Source organism: Chiloscyllium plagiosum, chromosome 21 (assembly GCF_004010195.1).
Source record: "Chiloscyllium plagiosum isolate BGI_BamShark_2017 chromosome 21, ASM401019v2, whole genome shotgun sequence".
Classification (NCBI taxonomy): domain Eukaryota; kingdom Metazoa; phylum Chordata; class Chondrichthyes; order Orectolobiformes; family Hemiscylliidae; genus Chiloscyllium; species Chiloscyllium plagiosum.
This window is the reverse complement of record NC_057730.1, coordinates 22,882,688-22,909,458: the sequence shown is the minus strand read 5'-3', so window position 1 is coordinate 22,909,458 and position 26,771 is coordinate 22,882,688. Positions and strand designations below refer to the sequence as shown.

The following is a 26,771-nucleotide window of genomic DNA, read 5'->3' as shown; positions in this document are numbered from 1 at the left end:
CTACTTAATATCAAGGATATTTCACTAGATATTACATCCTTACCAATAAAATTATTAAATTAGTAAATCCAGCTCATTTGCATGGACTGACTCCTCTTTAAAGATTTTAGTGTGTTAACAGCTGCAAATCTAAAACTGGTGGAACTCTCTAAACTCTTAACTTTATTCTAATCCTTATTACTCAGAAAATATCCAGTCTAATCCACAGACTGTAGATGGCATCACTGTCTAATACTGCACAATGGAAAGATTCTGCCACCAATGCATTCATCAATGACCTGAAACTTCTTGTGATCAATAGAAACTTTCCCTTTAACCTATATATCCAACTTCTATCTTTGAATCAACACAAAAGGATCTGAGTGTTCTTGCGTATGAGAGACAAAAGGTTACCATGCAGGTGCAGCAAGTAATTGAGTAAACGAATAGACTTTTGACCTTTATTGCTCAAGAGTTGGGTTTTGAAAATAGTGAAGTCTTGTTAAAACTTTACAGAATGTTATTGAGGAATACTGTGCACATTTTATGTCCCCGTATTTAAGAAAGGATATACCGGCAGTGAAGGTAGTTCAAAAGAGATTCACTAGGTTGATTCCTGGAATGAAAGGTTGACTTCATATGTGATCAGTTGTCTCATTTGTAGTGTTTCTGTAAAGGATTTTTTTTCAAGAAGTTTCCTTAGTGCTTTGGACGTTTCTAGTAATGTTTATCTGCAAATACTGTTGAAACTCGATTGTTTGGCACAGTATAGTAACTTAAAACCCAACACACAGTTTGGGCAATTCAAATTCTAGCCTGCCAAACTCAACTACAGAATCTTTTGTGTCTTTCAGTAAGATCACCTGTGCTGCAGAACATCAGCATTAGGCAAATTATGCCCCAAAACAGCCTCATGGCCCAGCATGTCTGTCACTCCACAGTTACCATCAAACAAGGTTCAACCTTGGTTCAGTAAAGAGTACAGGAGGGCAAGCCAGGCTTTCAGAACATTCTGAAGAAGGGTCACTGGATCCGAAACATTAACTCTGCTTTCTCTCCACAGTTGCTGCCTGACCTGCTGAGTTTTTCCAGCAATTTATGATTTTGTTCGAGAAAAGGCCAGATTGCAGGTATTTGGAAGTATTTAGAAAAGTTAATTGAATGTTATTTTTTATTGTGATGTGAATTGAACATATAGGTGGTAACAAAAGTAGAGAGGATATGCTTCCATAAATGGGGCATTGATGAGACCATATCTGGCATACTTTGAATAGCATTGGTCTCCTTATTCAAGGAAGGATGTAAATGCATTGGAAGCAGTTCAGAGGAAGTTTATGAGACTAATACCTGAAACATGTAAGTTTCTTTTAAGAAGAGGTTGGATAAACTTGGCTTGCGTCTGCTGGAGTTCAGAAGAGGAAGGCGTTATTTGATTGAAGCGTATAAGATCCTGAGGGGTTTTGACCAGGTAGATGTAGAAAGGATGCTTACTCCTGTAGGAAAATCTATAACTAGGGGGTCTCTATTTAAAAATAAGGAGTCACCCATTAGGACCAAAATGAGAAATATTTTCTGTTCAAGGGTTGAACTTTCTTGGAACTCTGTTCCTGAATTGCAGTGGAATTAGGTGGAAATGTGGAGTTGAGATTACAATCAGATTAGCCATAATGTTATTAACTGGCAAAGCAGAATCAAAGGGGCAAATAGAGTGCATTACTTCTATCTCCTATATTCATTTAATTACATGGGTAGAGGTTAATGAGCATGTTATTCCCTTTATGTGCACAATTATGGACTAGTGGTGATTTTCAGTTACAGGGGAGACAAATATTACTTGTTTTGTCTATCTTTCAGGCTTAGCTGTGTTTGCAGGAAGGATTTTTTTTTATCAGTATTCTGATACTTGCCTAACCTGATGTTCATTCTGTTCTGTAGGGAAGCAAAGCCACACTGTAATGCTAAAAACCTGGCAGAGCATGTCCCCAATCTTGGGAGTATTACATCTGTGAAATGCAGCTCCAATGGTAATAACGTCAGCATTCTCATCAATAGGGTAGGTACAGCTGAAAACTTGCCAACTCCAAACAGTCTTCCTTGCACATTTGGACCAACAATGGTAACAGCGAAACCTTTTTCTACAATGGAACTCTGTCACAAGATTTAATTCTGTTACACAATTGTGTGATTATAGATGGTAATTTATATATAAATGTGAGTTTTTGTTTATTTATTGAGTTTTTTTTTGTTTTTTCTGTTAGTAATATATGAATTATCTGTGTGTCTGAAGTTAATAATTAACTTGTAAGTATTTCTATAGCCATGGTAATTTATTTTAAAACAATTTTTGAAGCTTAACTTTAAAGATTTTTTGTTGTATGTTGGTAGGGTTTTAAGCCAAATAGGATAAATAAGCTGCTGTTGAGAAAGTTTGAGAGGTATTTTTTAAGCCTTGGAGAAAACCCATAGTTTAGTGGGAGATTTTATTTTTAGCTTTTACTTTGAGTTTTAAGCAATCTTCTGAAGTCGTTTGATTAGCATCCTTATGTAAACCAGTGCTCCTGAGAAGGGAAGGATATAGTGAAAACAGATTACTTGGAAGTGATGCATCAGTGATAGTCCCAGGGCAAAAATGTTGGGATAAAATCCTGAAGTGATTGCTTAAAACTGTGTATTTTTAAGCTCAGGTATACAATTAACTCCAGGAAGAAGCTATCTGCAGTACCACTCTATAAGTTAAAGTCACAAGTGGCGTAAGCCTATTGAGATATTATAGACAGGGACTCTGATTTGAGTACTGTATGAGTGGTGTTTTTAACAACAATACAAGATGTATTTTTAGATACTGTACCAGGTTGCATTTGGTGTACTAAAGAAAAGCTATTGTTTTTGTTTGCAATTTATAAGTATTTTGGGATCAAAGGGTTATATTTTCACTGTGCATTTACAAATGTTTGAATTTGTATACAAATAGAGAAAAACACTAAAAGAACTGTGAATGCTGGAAATCAGAAACAGAATCAGAAATTGCTGGAAAATCTTAGCAGTTTTGGCAGCATCTGTGGAGAGAAATCAGAATTAACCATTCAGGTCAAGTGATCCTTCTTTAGAGCTGATGCTATCTAGGAAATGTTGATTTTTTTAATGCAGAAAATAGGGTAGAGGAGAGAGGGAAAGGAGTAAATGATTGGTGGAGATAGAGCCCAAAGAGAGAGAAGAGTAGTTGGACAGACAAAGGAGTGGATAATGATCAGCCTAGGAGAATAAATAGCTACTAATGGGGACTATTAATGGTGAACAATGGGTGGTGTGTAATAGCAGACCATGTGATAACAAGACCTGGTGTGTGGGGGTTAGGGAAAGGAAATGGGAGAAGATGTCTCAAGCCTCAAAATTATTAAACTTGTTATTGAAGGGAAATGGGCCAAATGCTGGCAAGTGGGACTAGATTTATTTCGGTTATCTGGTCAGCATGGACACGTTGAACTGAAGGGTGTGTTTCTGTGCTGTATATCTCTATGATTCTATAACTCCGAGTCCAGAAGCCTACGAGTTTCCAAATGGAAAATGAGGTGCTGAGCTTTACTAGCACACTGCAACAAGCCTAAGACAGAGATGTTGGCCAGGGAACAATGTAGTGTGTTGAAAAGCAGGCAACTGGAAGCTCAAGGTCTTTTTTGTGAACAGAACATAGGTGTTCTGTGAAGTGGCACTGAATCTACACTTCGTTTCTCCAATGAAGAGGAGATCACATTGTCAGCAGCGAATGCAGTAGACTAGATTGACTGATCAACTGTGCTGTCAATAACGAGCAGAACGAATGTCAAAATACCCTGCAAGGACTGCAACAAACATTACATTGGGCAGACAGGCAGGAAACTAGCCCCCAGGATACATGAGCACAAACTAGTCACCAAAAGACATGACCAACTATCACTCGTATCCATACACACAGGCGAAGAGGGACAGCAATTCAACCGGAACAATACATACGACCTGGGGCAGGCTAAACAAAGACATGCACAGGAATTCCGAGAGGCCTGGCATTCAAACTGGAACTCCAATAACAAACATATCGATTTGGACCCCATTTACCAACCTCTCAGAAAAAGAACCGGAAGTGATATCACCCACCACAACAGACCAATACACATAAATGGCAAGTGGGATAGGACACGAGTACTTCGTCGGAGGCTCACTGTTGATGTTACCCAGCATGGTGACTAACTGTCTGAGGACAAATCTACCAGCTCAGCAAGCAAGCTTACAACCCAAGAGCTGGGAAGCTATCCTGGCATTCTGGATTTACCTCTCAGTCAACATCGCAATGACAGACAGAGAAAGCATAAATGAGAAGTTGTATTCTTTATGGGACCACAATTTCAGTACATAAGCAGATCTCGGCACTCAATCATGGGAAGGATCCTATTATCCATAAGAAGAGACTGCAAGGTGCACAAAAGTGATGCTAACAGCCATTCTCATACATCATGAGCAGTCATCCAGTCACTGACTGGATGGATACTGTTGCCTATGGCAAAGGTACTATGCTGAGCAACAAGAAGAATACCAATCTGTCTGTTCATTGTGTTCTGTCTGTGTATAGATCCTAGCACATGTTTCTTGAGTCACTTGTTAGGTTGGTTTCTTTTTGTCTACCTTGTATTTGCAACAAGGTGAACTGGGAATCTGAGACTCAGTGGCCATATTATGCAGGAAGACAGTCTTCACAGGTTGGCACGGCAAGATTCATTTTAATATAATTAGCACAATCTTTCTATATTTAGTGTCCTTATGGCAAGTTCCATTCTCAGGTACCTGGTCAGTTTGTCTACTGATCTTCAGTTTTCAAAGCAATGTGTGGGGAAAGTTGGTATTTCGTTTATTCATGTTCTGTTTAATTGCTGTTTAGTTTTGAATTTTAGTCTTTTTTTTGTTACTGAGACATTGATGAAATGGTATTTTCCCTTAGGTGAATGGCACCCCAGATTCCAGGGTGTTCTTCTATGATGTGGAGATGGACACTCTGAATTATTTTGACTTTGAAACTGGACGACCAAGCAGTGAAATCTGTTCTGTCCCTCATGTGGAAGAAAGTGACACGGAAAAGTGAGTAAGTTAGGATGGCTGTTAAATGAGAGAGGTCCCTTAAGTTGCTTGTGGCGGTTTAAAGCTAAGCAAAGATTGTATGCTAATTGTGTTCTTCATACTGAAGCACCTCCAAGAATGAAAAATAGAAACAAATACTGATTTGCTAGGGTTTTGGGAGACTTGGAATGCACAGGGGTAGGTAGTGGAGCTATTTTTATAAGGGAGAAAGGTCTAGGACAAGAAGATAATAGTCAAATAAGCAATAACTATCTGGGGAGGAGAAGGCATGGCAGATGAAGTTATATTTTTTGATATAACTTATGCACTATATAATTAGAAACACATACAGGCCAGATTTGGTCATAATGACATTTCTCCTTCCTCACTGTATGTATCAAATACAACAAGAGAATGTCCACTAACTAACCTAACATGGATGAAAACACATGACTTGTTGCAGCTTTTCATAGTCTGTGATTTTAACTATGCAGGGGGCATTCTCAGATGAGTGAACTGCTGGGACGATATCCAATCAGCCATTTCTGGGACCAGAATGAACCTAAACTGTTTGTTTGTGAAGCACTTCTGGCTGTTTCAACTTCAAAGCAGTCAAAACTGCATGCAGCTACTGAGACCAATTGCCCAGAGTACAAGGTGGGTATTTTGTCAGAAGCAAAAATTGCAGATTTGAGAGGAAAGAAAGAGCCTTGTGGCTGGATTTTAAATTTCGAGTCAGGTAGCTCAAGTCTGGAAATTTCCTGATTTCTCATGCTAACTTGTGACACCTGTTCACCTAATACAAAAAAACTGAACCTTATAGTAACAATGATAAATGTGAAATGGTTAAAAGTCACTCATTAATAATATTTTGAAAAGAAACTGCTGTTGTTACAACCTGTAAAAGTGTCAATTGGCCCAACCATCAAAATATCAATAAGAAGCTGTAAACACTTGGCATCTGTTTATCTTGTGGGAGAGAAACAAACATTTTGAGGCATTGACAAAAGAGATCAGGCGACACTAGCTTACTAACATCAAAGAACAGTCAGTCTTTTCTGCAGCCGTGTTAATAAGATCATTCATATAATACTTTATGAGAATCTGTATTCTTTTATGAGCTTTGGGCGAGTTGACTTGGGCATCTGGGATCATTGGAGATAAGTGCTGGAGGGACATATACGGGAATTGGCGTGGAGGGACATGAGTAAGACCTTTTGAACAAACCTTTCAAAATAATCCCAAATCCAAACTATGGTTTATCACTCCTCTGAGATGGGTGAGTCGAGTCATGGAGAAGGTGGAAAAATTGAAAGGGTATAGAAAATGCCTATTCTAGAATTGGACCTTATCAGGTTGGGAGTATGAGCCCAGATTCTTATCCTGTGCCAATGAAAATTGGAGGATTCAAGAAGGAGATCAGGAACCTTGAAATAGGTTTTTCGCCCGTCATTTTTATACATCCCCCCAGCCCACTCCAGTTTGCACCAAACATAGTTGGATCATTAAAATTCAGGCCTTGGTAGTTCTAAGCTAAAACTCCTCTGCAATAACAGCTTGATAAACAACAATAACTTGTTAACATTCCCATACTTGCCTCTGTATTTCTATGTAATTCGATAAGGATGCTGCTGTTCAATACAACAGGAGGCTTCCTCACTCTGAATAGTGGGTGCCTCTCACTGAGTGTCAGGGCATTTTTACTTTTGTTTAATTTATGACTCTATTGTATCGATCTCAGCTATGTTTGACCCCTGCGATCAGAACCCTTGACCTTTTTGCAAATAAAGGGAGGCTTAATGTTTACACGAGGAAGAAGGGTAGAGGGTAATTTGAGAGATAGGTGAGAATAACTAACTAAATTGGGAAGTGTCTTGAATGGTGCTTAAACATCAGTCCAAACCAGTTGCACTGAGTAGACCATTTCTATTCTCTCAATTCCATGAAATTCTGATTGGAAAAGAGCATGATTTTGGGATTAGCTTTGGATTGACCTATGCAGTCATAATGACCCCATCTGTACTGTAAACATCAATATTTTGTGATATTGGACTGCTTGGGTTGCTGGGATTATGTTTACCTTGCAAAGAATACAAATTCTGAGTTCAGCTTATGATACTATAGTGGGCTTGCAGCTTCATAGTGTCAGCTGTATATCAGTTTGTGGCACTCACCTGTGAAGATTGTGGGTTCACAGCAGGACTTAGACACTATTGCAAAATGCTGCGCAGTTGGAGGTGTCAACTTTTACATGTGACATTAGATGAAGAATTGGCCATATTTGCCCTCTCAAATAACCATAGAACATTCCCTGGCAATATTTCAAAGGTGAATAGGAGAGTTACGTCAGTGTCCTCCCCAATATTTGTCTTGCAGTCAACATGACCAAACAGTTTATCTGGTTATTATCATGTTGCCGTGGAAGTTTATCATGTGAAAATTAGCTTCCATTATTTATGCATTAAAACAGTGAGTATACTTGTGAAGTACATTAGCTGTAAAACATTTTTGGAATGTCATGAATGCAGGTTTCTCTTCTTTCTTTCTTCTGCTCAATTGCTCCCTCTCTATCTCACCCAATGACAATTAAGTGAGAATGTACTAGTAATGGTACTTTTACAGTGATGCACTTCAAATGTTACATTAAGTGGCAGAAAAGGAAGTCATGGATCAAGCAGCTGTATAATTGGCTATGGTTTGCTGGAAAATGCAAATTAAGTGAAATATTGTGAGATTGTCATTGTGAAGCATGTGACTTCAGTAAATCAGACTACAGAGTCTGATGGCATATGGTATAATATTATCCCACTTAAATATTACTATGTACCTGCAGGGAACAGCATTCCTGGTGTTTCTATATTATGGAGTTGGTCAATTCTCAATTCACATAGCAGAACCTACTTTTGATTCCTGAATTATTCTAACATATTTTCCTTTGCACCTTCCCATTTTGACAGGTGGAGGCAATGGTGATATCATTCTTCATCACACAGGAACATGGTCTTTTGCTGCAGGACAGTTTCCCCAAAGTGGTGTCCCATGAAGCCCTGCTGGGGCTAGAAGTGCCATATTATTACTTCTCCAAGAAGGTATACAGGATGATGGAGTACTGGCAAAATTTGCCTTTGATAATTCACTATTTCAAAGCAATTCGTATGTTCAATAAGTGCTGTGCTGTAGTTATGCAGTAATATGGAGAATGGTCATTTACATTTTACTGATGTTGATTTATACATTTCAGGGGTAACAGCTCAGTACAATGTTAAAAATTGGGAGAGTGCCTTTCTAACTTTTTCTGTACTTGCCTTGGGGAGGGTATGATGGAACAATGTAAATGAAGGTTTACTCTGTATCTAATCCATGTTTATATATCTGCCCTGAGTGAGTTTGACAGAACATTTCACAATGACACATCCAGAATAAAACAAGCGTGACTTGTTTTGGTGTTGATTTTGTCCTACGTTTATAGATTGTACAAAATTAAGCTGCTCCACTTCATTAACTTGAAATGTGGACTTGGACTGAAATACATTAACCTTCACACTGACAGCAGACCTGACGAAAAAGCACATGCAAATTTAGCTGATGCCAACTGATCATATATTGTAACTCTGGATAAAAACAAATTACTGCAGATGCTGGAATCTAATGCCAAAAGAGAAAATGCTGGAAAATCTCAGCAGGTTTGGCAGCATCTGTAAGGAGAGGAAAGAGCAGACGTTTTGAGTCTAACTGACCCTTTGTCAAATATATTGTAACTCTCAGCAAGGAGATTGTGCTTTCTATCCTGATATAGTTTATAAACATATATTTTAAATGTTCAAGTTATCATGTTGTGAGAGAAACTGATATACTAATGTTTACCTTTTGGAGTTTCGAGTGAATTGGCATTTTATACCAGATCAATGTACAACTGAATAACGCCCTGCTTGCTTGAATTGCATGCCACTGCTGATTAAGGCTTCACTATAGGTCTCTGAAAGCCAACCTAACATTTCTGCTGCTTCTCTGAAGAATGAATGCGTTCTATTCATCAGCATGGGCTGCTTGTGCCATATGACCTGTTTTTGTGCTGTATATCTAATGTATTTCCAGCCTTTTTATTAGTTTATCCAAATTTTTTTGAAGATCTGTTGAATGTTCCTGATGTATTAGGTTTGTTCCTGAAATCTGAAATGTCCACATATCAGGCACAGTGTTGAGTCATACAGCTCAAGAAGATGGGTCTTCAATCCCCAGGCTGTTTTGGCACCTGTCAATTATTAATCAGTCAGCTGGTACTTGGAATGTGAAATTCATGCAATGCAAATGACCTTTTAAAGGATACAACATAGATGTACTAGTCTCTGTGGAATTGTATCACAGCATGAGTCAGTATATTCAGGAAATGAATTGGGAAATGAAATAGAATTGTTTGTCTCACTAATATCTCTTTAAATTTAATTCTAGTCAGGGGAGACCATGAATGAAACTGAATCAAAGCTAAGTTCTCCTACGAATCCACAAATGGTGGCCAAGAGGCCCCTGCGAGACTTTATTGGGCTGGAGGACTGTGACAAGACGACACGTGATGCCATGCTAAATTTCAGCTTTTATTTGACAATAGGAGACATGGATGAGGCTTTTAAATCAATTAAACTCATCAAGAGGTGAGCCAATTTCTCTCCTTTCATTAAAAAGAATTCATGATCAGTTTCTATGACTGTTACACGGCACATTATGATGTTTGCTTTATTGGACTGTAGTGTTTAGAATATTGAAGGATATTTGGTATGGTCAAATTCATAGCCTGTTTATTTTTAAGACAAGGCCATTCTGAACTGATGAATCAGAATTTTGAGAATATTATAATGCAAGACAGCAATTTATTCATCTGCTACTTTGGATGCTTTTCTTTTGATTCCGTTGATCAATCACTACTTAACTGTAATGGTTCAGAACAGATGCGTGTATTTAATAGTATTCTGGAACAATACGGAATATATATTGCAGTTCATCATAGTATGTGTCTGAAATTCATTTGAAAGTATAGGTTTACGTACTGTTTATGTTTTGATCCAAATGACTCGATGATGTCTATAAAGTTTTAAAAGCATTTTTATAGACCATAGTCACAAAGAAGTCAAATAGGGAATTCACGAGAAGCTTCTTCACCCAAGGACCGGTAAGAATGTGGAATTTATTATCATACGGAATGATTGAAACAAATAATAATGTGTTAAGGGAAAGCCAGAGAAGCATATGAGGGAGGTAGATTCGGATGAAAAAAGAAGGGAGGAGACACAAATGGAGCATAAGCAGTGACATGGACTGGTTGTGCTGAAGGGCCTGTTTCTGGTATGTAATCCTATGAAATGATAATTGCTCATAAAATGCCTTCCAATAACAACAGCTTGCATTTTAGGCACTTTTAATGGAGCAAAATGGCCTAAGATAGAGTCATAGAGATGTACAGAATGGAAACAGACCCTTCGGTCCGATCTGTCCATGCCGGCCAGATATCCCAACCTAATCTAGTCCCACCAGCCAGCACCCGGCCCATATCCCTCTAAACCCTTCCTATTCATATACCCATCCAAATGCCTTTTAAATGTTGCAATTGTACCAGCCTCCACCACTTCCTCTGGTAGCTCATTCCATACACGTACCACCCTCTGTGAAAAAATTGCCCCATAGGTCTCTTTTATATCTTTCCCCTCTCACCCTAAACCTATGCCCTCTAGTTCTGAATTCCCCGACCTCAGGGAAAAGACTTTGTCTATTTATCCTATCCATGCCCCTCATAATTTTGTAAACCTCTATAAGGTCACCCCTCAGCCTCCGACGCTCAGGGAAAACAGCCTCAGCCTATTCAGCCTCTCCTTATAGCTCAAATCCTCCAACCCTGGCAACGTCCTTGTAAATCTTTTCTGAACCCTTTCAAGTTTCACCATATCGTTCCGATAGGAAGGAGACCAGGATTGCATGCAATATTCCAAACAGTGGCCTAACCAATGACCTGTACAGCCACAACATGACCTCCCAACTCCTGTACTCCATACTCTGACCAATAAAGGAAAGCATACCAAATGCCTTCTTCACTATCCTGTCTACCTGCGACTCCATTTTAAGGAGCTATGAACCTGCACTCCAAGTTCTCTTTGTCTAGCAACACTCCCTAGGACCTTACCATTAAGTGTATAAGTCCTGCTAAGATTTGCTTTCCCAAAATGCAGCACCTCGCACTTATATGAATTAAACTTCATCTGCCACTTCTCAACCCATTGACCCATCTGATCAAGATCCTGTTGTAATAATTCATCTTCATTAATGGGAAGAATGGACATTGGGGGTGATATAGTTGGCTACCTCTGGGCAGCACGGTGGCACAGTGGTTAGCACTGCTGCCTCACAGCACCAGAGACCTGGGTTCAATTCCCACCTCAGGCGACTGACTGTGTGGAGTTTGCACATTCTCCCCGTGTCTGCATGGGTTTCCACTGGGTACTCCGGTTTCCTCCCACAGTCCTAAAATGTGAAGGTAAGGTGAATTGGCCATGCTAAATTGTCCGTAGTGTTAGGTGAAGGGGTAAATGTAGGGGAATGGGTCTGGGTGAGTTGCGCTTTGGCAGGTCAGTGTGGACTTGTTGGGCTGAAGGGCCTGTTTCCACACTGTAAGTAATCTAATCTAATTCAAAGTTTGTGAGAAGATTTGTAGCTCGGGTGCTCGTTGTTGTGGTTCTGTTCGCCGAGCTGGGAATTTGTGTTGCAGACGTTTCGTCCCCTGTCTAGGTGACATCCTCAGTGCTTGGGAGCCTCCTGTGAAGCGCTTCTATGATCTTTCCTCCAGCATTTGTCATGGTTTGAATCTGCCGCTTCTGGTTGTCAGTTCCAGCTGTCCGTTGCTGTGGTCGGTATATTGGGGACGAAACGTTTGCAACACAAATTCCGAGCTCGGCGAACAGAACCACAACAATCTAATCTAATCTAAATCTCTATCTTGATTTGAATTTTGGCTAGTTCTGCCAAACCTCTTTACTGTTTATTAAACTGATCAAATTATTCAAAATATCTGACAGCTGTAGAAGAAAATGCAATCCAGAAAAATGCAAACACAGAATTATCTTGATCATATAAATTTTATTTAAGGAAATATTTGGGCTTTAAATTAAATGTACAGGAGAAACTCATGTGTTCCAGCAGTGACAACCAAAGTGTTCTGCTTTCTTAAATAGTTCAGTAAGAGCTGTTTTGTACCAGAATTACATAAAAACCCACTGTAACTGCATTTGAGAAAAAATCAGCATATAATGCTGTGAAATAGCAAGAGTTTGTGTGACAGATCTACTTACAATTTTATTCTTTCAGCTATATCATTTATTATCCAGTACATGCAATTATCTTCATAATAGATTTAAATGTAGTTCCCAAGAACCAACTGACCTCTACTGTCTTTCCCCTGTTCTACAGTTTAGCTACGTATATTTAGGTTTTTAGTTAACATAGCAAAACAGTAAGAGCAACCGTTTCGGAATACAGCACTGAGTAGATGCTGATTTTGATTTGTGTTGATCAGATATAGCTTTAGAGTGCGCAAATACTGTACGCGGAAGAGTTTACATCTTAACTGTATACGTAAATATGACTCAGTTGGATTTGTTTCATGGAGAAAAGGAACTAGGTGAGTATATGATGATATGTAACTGGGATGGTGCCTCCTATTTGCATGTAGTAGTTGTGGTAATATTGATGCTCCATATTAATGTTTTGGTTTTACATCCATTTATGAGATGCAAAAGTCTCCATCTAGGCCAGTAATTATTGACCATTCTTAATTGTTTTTGAGAAGGTGGTGGTGGTGGTAATCAACTTTGTCTAAACAGCTGCATCCAAGTTAGGACAAGTTTCAGGATTTTGACCCAGCAATTGTGAAGTTGAAACATAGTCAAGTTAGAATGGTATGTGATTTGTAGCGCAACTCACTGTGGTGGCTGGATAATTATCCCTACAAATCGCACACCATTCTGACTTGATGATGTTTCAAATTTATAATTGCTGGGTCAAAATCCTGAAACTCTCTCAAGTGTTTATGGAAAGTGGATCACTACCAACTTCACTAATGATTGGTATTTGGTACTTGAGAGGATGTCATCATAATATTGTGTGTTGCTTTGTGTGAGAGAATGTTTGTAACAATGTGAGTGCCTTCAACTGACAAATTAAAGGTTTTTTTTCCACACTGCAAAATATGGAACTAAGAAACAACAGCAAAGTGGAACATTACAAAAATAAATTAAATGTTACTAGTTTAGGGATTAGAACAACCCAGCTAAAACTGAATGTTGAGATATTTTCAAGTGTTTTGGTTAATCTTAAGCAGTTTTGCTGCATCTGAAAACAGTCCGTTTGGTGAAACCTGTGTTGAATTTTCATTCCTATACTACTTTTTTGAAGGTGTTGCTTAATACCTTAGTAACTAAATGGCTAACACCTGTATGTTGTGTGTTGAACACTCAGCTGAAGCTGAAACCTCAAACCTACCATTCCTTAGTATGAATTTGATCAGTGTTCACTGTTCAGTCAGCTGAGTTGAGTGGCATACTGTGGAAGTGTTGTTAAGTATAAGACATAATGGATGTTATTTTGTTAAACCTTCAAACTCTTTTCACTCAAATTGTTCAAAAATCCCCAAATTATATTTACAAATATTGTTTTTAATCTGTATGTGGCGGTAGACCACTTTTGAAATGTAATATTTGAAAAGTACTAGAACTAACAGGTCTGGTACAAATAGTGACTATCTCAACTTGAAGTTGTTAATGAACATTATTACACACATGGAATTTATCTGGTTGATGTGATTTATTTTTCTTACTGTAGAGTGTAGTTTATTCAGCAGATTGGCAATAATGTGAATGTGAATTCTAGGTTCACTAGCAAACCAATGATTTCAGATTTCACAGGCATGAAATAGAGCAACACTTCTACTGATAGTGCTTCCAATATTTAAAACAACACAGAACTGAAAGAGTAAAATTATATTCCACATTGCTTTCTCAGTCCATGTTTTATGATCACATTTATTGAGATTAATGGGTCTGATTTTCCTGAAATAAGCTCAAAGAAACATGTGTTTCCCAATCACTAAGATCGAGGACATCTGTGACATTGAACTCACACCCTTTTAAGTTCCCCTGGAATTAATGGAACTTTCCCAAAGACACAGACAGGAGTGGTTCAGACTAACTGTTCTCATGGAATCAAAGTGTGAAGGATGCTCCTGTCTCACTTCTCTCCAGCTTTGCATGTGGTGCATTCAAAAACTACAGCACTTGTCCCCCACCCACCTTTCTGATTGATGGGCTGGAGAGAGGCATCCCATTGGCTGTTAAATCTTTTGCCTTCAGGGACGAGCAGGAAGCCTTCATTCAGCACAACAGTAGGTAGCCAGAAGATCCTGATTGTGACTTGTCTGTCCTATTTTAGTGGCTAGATATCCTGCCCCATTTCCCTACACAAAACCTGAATTAAAGATCAACTTGTGCCAAGGGTGCAAAAGAGCCATAATAAATGTCTCACTAAGGCAGATACAAAACACCTCACCAAAATTAACATGTCCAGTGATATGTCCCCCATCCCTGGAAAACCCAGTCCAATATGGTGCAGAAACATTGATTGCATGTGAAGGTAGCCATGGTAAAGTGTCAACCCAAGGGAAGTAGAACTGACGGCAAGGATGAGTTTCCAACTCAAGCAGTGCTCTTGCCTTTTATTTTAATGTTTTATAATTATAGTGCACTTTTTGAAAAAGCAACTGAAAATACTGAATTACAGAAGTGTTTTCTTAAAAATGCCCACAGATTAAGTCCACCTTCATTTTAACTCCACCCAACTGCTGTGAATTCCACTTATGTTTATAGGATAGCCCTTCATGTTCAATATTGCTGTTAAAATTTAACTTTAATTTATTGAATCTTCTGATCTGTAGGTTTGCCTGTGCATTCCAGAATTCAAATACTGGAATGACTCCTGTAAATTGGAAGCTAGCAAACATCATCCCATTCTTTAAGAAGGGAGCAAGAGGGAAAACAAGGTACCAGGACTTATTAGCTTAACATCAGTAGTAGGGAAAAATTGCTAGAACCTCAAAGTAAAGTCACCATAGGCCTACTACACCATAGGGCTGCTCTCTCTTTAGAGAAAGACAACTGATGGTAGTCACCATACCTTAGGTGAGGGGAGAGTTTGATAAGGAAGGTCCTTCATGGCAACCTCACCAGTGCAGGAGTTGAACGCATGCTGTTGACATCAGTCTGCATTGCAACCTGCAGTCCAGCCAACTGAGGTCCTATTACCTTGGGAATGATATTATTGCCAAAGAGAGACTGTAATAAAGAATCACCAGACTTGGTCCCAGGATGATGAGACTGTCTTATGGAGAGAGATTGGGCAAACACTGCTTTATTCTCAAGATACTTGATGAATAAAAGGTGATCTCCTTGAAACCTACAAAATACTTAAAGGGAAATACAGAACAGATCCAGATAAGATGCTTCTCCTGGCTGTGGAGTCTAGAACTAGGAGGCGCCATTTAAAAACAAGGAAGAGGGCAATTTAGGACCGAAATGAGGGGAAACTCTTTTTATTCAAAGGTTTGTGAATTTCTAGAATTCTGTAAGCCAGAGGGCTGTGAAATTTCAGTCTGTTTAAAGTAGAGATTGATTGATTAATACATTTCTGATTACCAATGGAATCAATAGTTTTGGGATTGTGTGGGTAGAAGGCATCAAAATGATCAAGCCATGATTGTATTTAATGATGGGGCAGGCTTGACAGGCAGAATGACCTACTCCTGATGAATCAGTCTGATTACGTTCTGAGGTCATTAATGTCAGAAGCAAATAACAAGTGACTCTCATCATTCTAATGCTATAAAATACATATATTGTGTCCTATCTAGTTAGCTGATTTAAATTAAAGCCTAGATTGTTCAATTGTTGAGTACTAATCCTTTAAATATTTATCAATCTTGATACCTGATTATCCACAGTAAAGTCCTGACACTTGGGAGCAGGTGCTTGAACTTAGTGGTGGTGGAGAGGAGTAAGAGAATTCTTTCTATTTCACAATGTTGCTCAACCTAATGACCTGGCCAAGAAGTGACAAACCCTCATCACCAAGTTACTCAGTGTCCTTGACACTGCATCTTACCACCAATTTGTCAACAAGTCAACATCTTAAGCCATTTGTAGTTGGATCACAGGAAATGCCTTTGAATCTAGTGGAGCCCCCTCAGATATATGAGGCACATTGGCACATTTGATTCCTCAAACCCCCCCAGTGCTCATTTAGTTCTCCTGTGTTTATACTATGCTCTAATATTCTGATATATTTAATTCATGATTTGCATAGTTCCTTGGAAATTGTACTGGTGACCCAAATCAAAATTGTTAATGTTTTCAAATTCCAACCCTTGCTTTCTCCTTCCCCAGCGGTGCATCTACCTCATCCAACCTTCCCTATATTTTGACTGTTGGGCAGACATTTAGTTAGTTCATGAACAAACAGGGATTCTGCAATTCTCAAACACGTGCAAATAGTCTCCTTTCCTGTTATCAATTTCATTTCAGCAGGGTGACTCCACATAGTCATTTTCAAAACGGGGTCTTGAGTGACGAATAACAATAACACGGGGTGTCATGCAGTCCTCCCGCCGGTGTAATATGTTCCAGATTAACATAGCTGCTGCAAGTGTTGAGAAGAGACAAGCTCCAATGTCCAGGTAGCATGACCAAGAGAGATGAGTATAAGGGCCAATTCGGTAGAACGTCACCAGTCCAATCACCAACACAAAACCTAATGGTAACAACAACAAAAAATGAGCATGCTTATCCAAAACCAAAATGCCATCAATCACACTCTACTGTCTCTAAATTGGAAGCTGAACTGCAGACACTGTAATGACTAGGAGAATGAAAGTCACCTGGATTCTTTGTACCTAGAAGCACTCACACACTTTGGATAGGGTCAGGATAAGGACAGGAGGGTGTGACTGAATGATGCAGGTAAGGAGACCCACAGGACAAGAGTCATACAGCATGGAAAGAGACCCTTCGGTCCAACTTGTCCATGTGGACTAGATATCCTAAATGTATCTAATCCCATTTGCCAGCATTTGGCCCATTTCCCTCTAAACCCATCCAGATGCCTTTTAAATGTTGTAATTGTACCAGTCTTCACCACTTCCTCTGGCAGCTCATTCCATACACATCATCCTCTGTGGAAAAAGTTGCCCCTTAGGTCCCTTGTAAGTTTTTCCCCTCTCACGTTAAACCTGTGCCCCCTAGTTTTGGACACCCCCATCTTGGCAAAACGACCTTATCCATGCCCCTCGTGATTTTATAAACCTCTATAAGGTCACCCCTCTACACCTGAAACATGCTGAACTAATGTTCTTGTGAACTGCATTAGTAGGGAAGTATAGAGAGCTTTAAACTAAATAGTAAGGGCAAGGGAGTAAATTTGGAAAGATAGAATATATTGAAAGAGTGAAAACAATATATGAGTGGAAAATGGTAATATGGGAAATCAGGATCAGAGAATGGCAGGTGGGACAGAGTGAAAAATCTAAGAATGCACCAAAGATCTACATACAATGATCTGCAAAGATAGCAAAAGACCAATCTGCAATTTTTCTTCTGAATGCACTTGACATTCATAACCAAATAAATAAATTGATCGTGCATATTGAACAAAAAAAAATGATCTGATAACCATTATGAAGATGTGGCTACAATCTAAGGATTGGATCTTGAATATTGAGGGATATATAACTTTCAAGAGGAATAGGAAGAGAGGTAAAAGTGGAGGAGCAGCAATGTTAAGCAAGGCTGAAGTTTCTGCAATAGTTAGAGATGACCTAGGTTCAAGAGATTATGATGTAGGATTGGTGTGAGTGGAGATGAGGAACAGTAGGGAAAGAACTCACTTGATCGACAGGATCCCCAATCGTAATCATGATGCAGGATGATGCATGCGAGGAGAAATTTTAGGTGCTTGTAGTAAAGGGACAGCAATCGTCCTTTAAGAACAAAATACTGCAGATGCTGGAAATCTGAAAAAAGTAGAAAATGCAGAAGAAACACAGCAGGTCAGGCAGCATTTGTGCAGAAAGAAACAGAGTTAGTGTTTTGTGTCCAAAGATTCTTCTTTGGAACTTTGGATTCAAAACATTAACTGTTTCTGTCTTTGCTGATGCTGTCAGACCTGACTAGTTTCTGCAGAATTTGTTTCTTTTTAAGAAATAACCATGGATATTGGTGAACCAAGTGGATTTTTATAACAATTGATTATAGGTCGCCATTAGGCCAGCACTTTATTCCAGATTTTCTCGAATTGAAAATTTCACATTCTGCCATTGTAGTGTTCAAACCTAAATCCCGAGAACATCACCCTGGGGTTCTGGCTTACTAGACTGTTGAAGTTACTGCTATGCTACCTTCTACCCATTCTCTGTACGAACTAGAAAAATCAGATTGGCAGTAGTATTCCGGATAAGGAGCTCACAGAATATTTTTGAGGAAGTTTCTTTGAGCAGAATTGACCAGAGAACATTGAACATTAGAGATGATATTATGTAATGTGACAGGATTAATAAATGACCTGCATTTTAAACTTGCATAAGGGTAACACTGTGAGTATGAAAACTGAGGTAGTTGAAGTGAACTACCATACTAGAATGGGGAAATAGAACAATAGAGATGCAATAGTAGACATTTGAAGGAATCGCTTTGGAGTATTCAGGGATAAGTATATTCATACTACAATAAAACATTCTAAAGGGAGGACCCATCATCTGTGGTTAACTGGAGAACCTAAGGAAAGCATCACATTTAAGGAAAAAGCATTAACTGCAATGAAGAATGAAAGGTCAGATGATTGGACAGAGTATAAAGAATTGCAGAGACTAACTAAAAGGCTAATCAGGAGGAAGAACTTAATGCATCAGAGGAGACTATCTAAAAATGTAAAACCGATAACAACAGTGTGTACAGGTGTTTAAAAAGAAAACAAATAAATAAAGTGACTGTTGGTCTTGTGGTGAGTAGAAATGGGGAGTTAATAGTGGATAATAAGAAAATGGCTTTTGAAATGAACAAATATCTTGTTGTTGTCTTTATGATAGACTTTGCAAAAATATTCAGTGAGAACTGTAGTCAGGAGGTGGAAGGGAGAGAAGAGCAGTTAATTACAATGACAGGGAAGTAATACTAAGAAAACTGATGAAACTGCAGCTGACAGGTCTCCAGGTTCAGATGCACTTATGCTAAGCTATTAGAGGAGCTGGAAATGAGCTAGGAGTTGCAATTGTTAATTTTCCAAAATATTTTAGATACAGGGAAGGTTCCTTTTGAGTGGAAAGTAACATGACCCCTCTATATAAGAAGAAAGGGAGGTACAAAACAGAAAACAATAGACAAGTTAACTGAGTTAGTCAAAATAAGTCAAACAATCAGGAAAAATCAGCACAGTTTCATGAAAGGAGAAAAATTTTCAACTAATCTTTTTGATCTGAAAAGTATCATGTGCTGTGGATAAAGGGGAGCCTACAGGCGTAGATCTGCAGAAGGTATTTGATAAGATGCCATGTTTTGGGTTATTAAAGAAAATAAAAGCTGATCATGTCAGGAGTAACATATTAACATGGATAGATGATTAGCTAGCTGGCAGAAAACAAAATATGCTTAAATGTGTCTTTGTTTGACTGGCATAATGTATTTGTTGGAGTCTGTCAGAAGACACATCATCTTTTAATTTAAATCAATGACTACCTGAGACAAAATAATTCACATGCAAAACAAAGATAGGTATAGTGACTGGAACCAGATAGAGCTTGTTGACTATGAGGTCCTTGATTCAGGTTGTTAACCTGGGTCACAGGAAAGCCTTGGCTGACCAGTATAAACAGAAAATATGTCTGGACGGAATTTCACCTTGGCCGCAGGAGCCCGTGTCTTACAATCTGAGCCACATCCAGAATTTTAGTTTTGTCCCCTTCAAGGACGTAAAACAGCGGACCTTGTATCGACTGCTGCTGTACACCGTCCACCTCTTTTCCATCAACCATGGCCCAGACACGCCTTGTTGTGCCCATTTGCCACCAGGCGGTGGAGATCCCCAGTGGAAGGCTCTCTACACAGGAGTCCTTCCCCCTTTCTCTTGGGGATCTGGGCTGGAGGATATTGCACGCAGCAGTCCCCTGCAACCGCAGATTGTGGTGGTTCACAGATTCCCAGCTCAACTGCTTGTTCTGGTGCTGATGTGGAATCCGTTGACCATGTATTTCTTGGGTGTGGGTGTTTGCACTCCTTTTTTAGTTTTCTGAAAAACCTTCTGCTCTACTTTTGGTTGCACTTCAGCCCCATGTTCCTGATCTTTAGACACCCGGTGCGGAGGAGGGAGGGCAGCTCAGAGGACCTCCTCATGGGCCTGCTCCTGGGCCTGGCCAAATTGGCCATAAACAGATCCAGGCAACGGGCCAGGGAGGGGGTCGTTATGGCCAATTGCCTGCCCCTCTTCCATGGTTACGTTCGTGTCTGGGTGTCCTTGGAGAAGGAGCATGCGGTGTCTTTCAACACCTTCCAGGTTTTCAGAGAGAGCTGGGCACCGCAGGGTGTGGAGTACTTTATTTCTCCTATTTTGATGTAGTCCCTGACCTCCCCTTTCACTTTTTGACCATGTAGCATTGCCCATTGATTAGAAGGGCACTCTTGTCACTGGCCACTTCAGTGATTCCTTTCTTCTTGGTGGTGGAAAATGAATAAAGATTTATGCACTTGTTATTTTTCACTCTGTCATGTCTGCACACACAACATGGGTGCTGGGGAAATAAAAACCAAAATATAAATAGGGTTCTTTGAATTCCAGGAGCAGCAGTTACTGTTTTATATGCTGTTGCATTGTTTTGGAACTTTGGAGGGAAAAAAGGTCAAAACAACAGCAGTTTTAAAAGGGAGAGGAATAGACAAAGGAAGCACATGGTGAGATCAGTGCAGGGGGGAGAGGGGGAGAGAGAGAGAGAGAAACTGACAGAGCAGTGAACTTGCGCAGTTGCTGCCTTTGCTGTTTGAACTCATGTATTGCTGGACATCGGAGTGCATCTGGGAAAATTAACGAACAGTGAAATTCACAACTAATCTTGGAGGAACCTGTTAGGGAGAGGTTACAGTACAGAAACAGAAGTGAATATTTAAGCGTGGCCTTACAATAAGTCTGCAGTAGTGAGTAGAGTGGGTTCTTTCTTGATTATATGTTTTATTGAGATATGTCTCTTGATTAAACTTAAAATATAAGCCATAAGTATTAATTTAACCTGGAGCAGTATTTTGTAGAGGAATAAGACGATGCTATTTTCGGGGTCTGTAGATTGTGAAGGAGCAAAAATGGCCTTTAATAGAGTGATATGCTCTTCTTGTCCGGTGTGGGGGTTTAAGGAGAGTTTACGGGTTACTGAGGATTATATCTGCCATATATGCCGTTGGTTGCGAATCCTATCAGAGCAAGTGGGTCAGTTGGAGACACAGTAAGAGGTAATGAAGAATTTACAAGAGCAAGGGGATGTGATGGATGGCAGTTATAGGAAAGGGGAAAAGTTATAGATACAGTCACATAGATGGGTTAACTCCAGGAAAGTAAGAGACATAGGCAGTTAGTGCAAGAGTCTTCTGTGGCTATCCCCATTTCAAACAAGTATACTGTTTTGGAAAATGTAGAGGATGATGGATTCTCAGGGGAACGTAGCACGAACAGCCAAGTTTCTGGTATTGAGACTGGCTCTAATGCAATGAGGGGTATGTCTGGTTCCAAGAGATCAGTTGTGTTAGGGGACTCTCTAGTCCGAGGTACAGATAGACGTTTGAGTGGCCAGCAGTGAAAAATCAGAATGGTGTGTTGCTTCCCAAGTGCAAGGATCAAGGATGTCTCAGAGAGGGTGCAGAATGTTCTCAAGGGGAGAGAGGGGCCAGCAAGAGGTCATTGTCCACATCGGAACCAACAACATAGGAAGGGAAAAGGTTGAGATTCTGAAGGGAGATTGCAAAGTGTTGGGCAGGAATTTAAAAAGGAGGTCTTTGAGAGTAGTGATATCTGGATTACTCCCGGTGCTACGAGCTAGTAAGGACAGGAGTAGGAGGATAGAGCAAATGAATGCATGGCTGAGGAGCTGGTGTATGGGAGAAAGATTCACATTTTTGAATCATTGGAAGCTCTTTTGGGGCAGAAATGACCTGTACAAGACAGATTGGAAGGGGACTAATATACTGGCAGGGAGATTTGCTAAAGCTGCTCAGAAGGATTTAAACTAGTAAGGAGGTGAAGGGGGCCCGGGAGATAGTGAGGAAAGAGATCAATCTGAGACTGGTACAGTTGAGAACAGAAGCGAATCAAACGGTCAGGACAGGCAGGGACAAAGCAAAGGACTGATAAATTAAACTGCATTTATTTCAATGCAAGAGGCCTAACAGAAAAGGCAGATGAACTCAGGGCATAGCTAGGAACATGTGACTGGGATATCATAGCAATTACAGAAACATGGCTCAGGGATGGATAGGACTGGCAGTTTATGTTCCAGGATACAAATGCTACAGGAAGGATAGAAAGGGGGGCAAGAGAGGAGAGGGAGTGGCGTTTTTGTTAAGGGATAGCATTATTGCTGTACTGAGGGAGGATATTCCTGGAAATACATCCAGGGAAGTTATTTGGGTGGAGCTGAGAAATAAGAAAGGTGTGATCACCTTACTGGGATTGTATTATAGACCCACTAAAAGTCAGAGAGTTATAGAGAAATAAATTTGTAAGGAGATTTCAGTTATCTGTAAGAATAATAGGGTGGTTAAGGTAGGGGATTTTAACTTTCCAAACATAGACTGGGACTGCATAGTGTTAAAGGTTTAGATGGAGAGGAATTTGTTAAGTGTGTTCAAGAAAATTTTCTGTTTCAGTGTGTGCATGTACCAACTAGAGAAGATGCAAAACTTGACTTAGTCTAGGGCAATGAGGCAGGGCAGGTGACGAGGTGTCAGTGGGAGAGCACTTTGGGGCCAGCGACCACAATTCTATTAGATTTAAAATAGTGATGGAAAACGATAGACCAGATCGAAAAGTTGAAGTTCTAAATTGGAAGAAGATTTTGATGGTCTGAGGCAAGAACTTTCTAAAGCTGATTGGGGGCAGATGTTCGCAGGTAAAGGGACAGCTGGAAGATGGGAAGCCTTCAGAAATGACATAACGAGAGAAAGTATATTCCTGTTAGGGTGAAAGGGGAGGATGGTAGGTATAGGGAATGCTGAATGACAAAATAAATTGAGGGTTTGGTTAAGAAAAAGAAGGAAGCATATGTCAGGTTATAGACAGGATAGATCAAGTGAATCCTCAGAAGAGTACAAAGGCAATAGAAGCATACTTAAGATGGAAATCAGGAGGGCAAAAAGGGGACATGAAATAACTTTGGCAAATAGGGTTAAGGAGAATATTTTACAAATACATTAAGAACAAAAGGATAACTAGGGAGAAAATAGGGCCCCTCAAAGATCAGCAAGGCGACCTTTGTGTGGAGCCACAGAAAATGGGGAGATACTAAATGAGTATTTTGCATCAGTATTTACTGTGGAAAAGGACATGGAAGATACAGAATGTAAGGAAATAGATGGTGACGTCTTGAAAAATGTCCATATTACAGAGGAGGAAGTGCTGGATGTCTTGAAATGCATAAAGGTGGATAAATCCCCAGGACCTGAACAGGTGTACCCTAGGACTCTGTGGGAAGCTAGGGAAGTGATTTGCTGGACCTCTTACTGAAATATTTGTATCATTGATAGTCACAGGTGAGGTGCGGGAAGACTGGAAGTTGGCTTATGTGCGCTGTTGAAGAAGGGTGGTAAGGACAAGCCAGAGAACTATAGACCAGTGAGTCTGACATCAGTGGTGGGCAGGTTGTTGGAGGGAATCCTGAGGGACAGGATGTACATGCACTTGGAAAGGCAAGGACTGATTAGTGATAGTCAACATGGCTTTATGCTTGGAAAGTCCTGTCTCACAAACTTGATTGAATTTTTTGAAGAATTAACTAAGAGGATTGATGAGGGCAGATTGTTAAATGTGACCTATTTGGACTTCAGTAAGGCAATCGACAAGGTTTCCCCACGGGAGACTGTTAGCAAGATTAGATCTCATGGACTACAGGGAAAACTACACATGTGGATACTGAACTGGCTCAAAGGTAGAAGACAGAGGGAGATGGTGGAGGGTTGTTTTTTAGACTGGAATTTTGTGACCAGTGGAGTGCCACAAGGATCGGTGCTAGGTCTACTTCTTTTCGTCATTTATATAAATGATTTGGATGTTGGAGGTGTAGTTAGTAGGTTTGCAGATGACACCAAAATTGGAGGTATAGTGGACAGCGAAGAGGGTTACCTCCAATTACAACGGGATCTCGATCAGTTGGGCCAGGGCTGAGAGGTGGCAGATGGAGTTTATTTTCGATAAATGGAAGGTGCTGCATTTTGGGAAAGCAAATTTTAGCAGGACTTATACACTGAATGGTAAGGTCCTAGGGAGTGTTGCTGAACAAAGAGACCTTGGAGTGCGAGTTCCTAGCTCCTTGAAAGTGGAGTTGCAGGTAGATAGGATAGTGAAGAAGGCATTTGGTATGCTTTCTTTTATTGGTCAGAGTATTGAGTACCAGGAGTTGTGAGGTCATGTTGCGGCTGTACAGGACATTGGTTAGGCCTCTGTTGGAATATTGCATGCAGTTCTGGTCTCCTTCCTATCGGAAAGATGTCGTGAAACTTGAAAGGGTTCAGAAAAGATTTACAAGGATGTTGCCAGGGTTGGACGATTTGAGCTATAGGGAGGGGCTGAACAGGCTGGGGATGTCTTCTCTGTAGTGTCGGAGGCTGAGGGGTGACCTTATAGAGGTTTACAAAATCATGAGGGACATGGATAGGATAAATAGACAAGGTCTTTTCCCTGGGGTCGGGGATCCAGAACAAAAGGGCATAGGTTTAGGGTGAGAGGGGAAAGATATAGAAGAGACCTAAGAGGCAACGTTTTCACACGTGTGTGGAATGGACTGCCAGAGGAAGTGGTGGAGGCTAGTACAATTGCAATATTTAAAAGGCATCTGGATGGGTATATGAATAGGAAGAGCTTGGAGGGATATGTGCCAGGTGCTGGCAGGTTGGAGTAGATTGGGTTGATATATCTGGTTGGCATGGATGAGTTGGACTGAAGGGTCTGTTTCCATGCTGTACATCTTTTTGACTATGACTCTATGACAATGAGCATTAGAGGGTCTGTTCACTCTGAGAGCTGGCTGTAATGGAGCTGGATCACTTTTTAAAAAATATATAAACAGGAAATAGCCAGAAGGGGCATGGGGCCGACCGAGAGCCGGAAGAGACGGGCTACTTTGTGATCAAAAGGTGGGGCGGGTGTTCTGCTGGATTGCAGGTGTCTCTGTGATATATGTACTGTTTTATTGTTTAGTTGATCGAACTGTTTTGTATGTGTTTGCATCTACTGTTTCCTTTTTAGTGAGATAAGGTGGGATTTGAGGTTCATCCTCATTTCCCTGCAAACTGGTTAAACAGTGGGGTTTGGGGTTTAGCCTTGCTGTCCCTTTCCTCTGTAAATTGCTATTTCCTGTAAACTGCTGCTTATTTTTCATTGTTAACCGTTTGATTGTATTTTACACAGTTTGATAAAGTTTTGAAAATTATAAACAGGAAATTTAGAATGTCCTCAGTACAGAGGACTGACTCCAAGCTGACTGGCCACAAACAGTGTACTGTGCACAAGTAAAGGGTGATTTGGTGATGGCATACCGGCCTTTGTGCAGTTATTTCAGTGGTGACGAGCGTGGGATCAATAACGTAATCATGTAGAAGTGCCTACTAGCTGAAGCCCATCTAGACTTCAAACAGGTCATGGAGTCATAGAGATGTACAGCATGGAAACAGACCCTTCTGTCATTAGAAAATGCGGCAAGTGAAGCATGGGAGGTACAGGGCATTCCAATGGAAGTGTATACCCTCACCTGTCTGACTGAATTTGGGGAGCACCACTTGAGTGTAGGCAAGAGCAGAACCTCACGCAGGGCATATCCTAAGCAGAGGGACCCTAGGCCAGCCCAGAGCAGAATCCCATAACAAAGCCGAGCCTCAGCCAAGTGGCTAAAAAGTTGTTCAGGATCTGGGCCAGCAAGACATTGTATTTGCTGCTGGTATGCGGATTCAAGACAGCAAAGGAGTCCTACAAGGCCTGACTTGAGTAAGGAAGCTCATAGGCCAGAACCCAGGAGAGTGCACACCCTGGATAATCCCCCTATATGTGGGTTGGAGCAATTAAACTGCTAAGCAACATCCAAATCAGAAACATTTAAAATGAATGGTTGGTTAAATGGTTTTCAAGGTACCATGGAGGTCGATACCAGCACAGTTGCAGAATCTGTCTTTAACAAGATTTGCGTGGGACTCCAATCCTTCAGCTTCTGCATGACCTCAGCCATACTGAGAACATACGCTGGGGAACCATTGCAGATTAAGGATGTGACTTCAGTTCCAGTCTCCTATGGGAAGCAGTTGATGCAGTTATCATCAATGGCAGTTAAAAGTTTGGGCCCAATCCTATTGGAACAGAATTGGCTTAGAAAGATTCTCCTTGATTGGCTG

At 40.2% G+C, this 26,771-nt stretch overlaps 2 protein-coding genes across 5 annotated transcripts in view; one reads left to right on the top strand and one right to left on the bottom strand.

The window, feature by feature from the left end:
• ift140 (intraflagellar transport 140 homolog (Chlamydomonas)) overlaps nucleotides 1-26,771 on the top strand; it is a 137,511-nt gene that overhangs the window by 41,651 nt on the left and 69,089 nt on the right. For both annotated transcript variants that reach the window (XM_043711518.1, XM_043711517.1), the window contains exons 14-18: nucleotides 1,915-2,032; nucleotides 4,949-5,085; nucleotides 5,559-5,721; nucleotides 8,022-8,153; nucleotides 9,514-9,713. In XM_043711518.1, coding sequence (XP_043567453.1) covers nucleotides 1,915-2,032; nucleotides 4,949-5,085; nucleotides 5,559-5,721; nucleotides 8,022-8,153; nucleotides 9,514-9,713 — 750 coding nt within the window. The remainder of the gene's footprint in view (nucleotides 1-1,914; nucleotides 2,033-4,948; nucleotides 5,086-5,558; nucleotides 5,722-8,021; nucleotides 8,154-9,513; nucleotides 9,714-26,771) is intronic.
• tmem204 (transmembrane protein 204) overlaps nucleotides 12,152-26,771 on the bottom strand; it is a 35,403-nt gene continuing 20,783 nt past the window's right edge. For 2 of the 3 annotated variants that reach the window (XM_043711521.1, XM_043711522.1), the window contains one exon: nucleotides 12,152-16,899. In XM_043711521.1, coding sequence (XP_043567456.1) covers nucleotides 16,698-16,899 — 202 coding nt within the window. In that variant the 3' untranslated portion in view covers nucleotides 12,152-16,697. Of the gene's footprint in view, nucleotides 16,900-18,031; nucleotides 18,158-26,771 lie in introns of all 3 variants that reach the window. The other variant, XM_043711520.1, reaches the window with a different exon arrangement.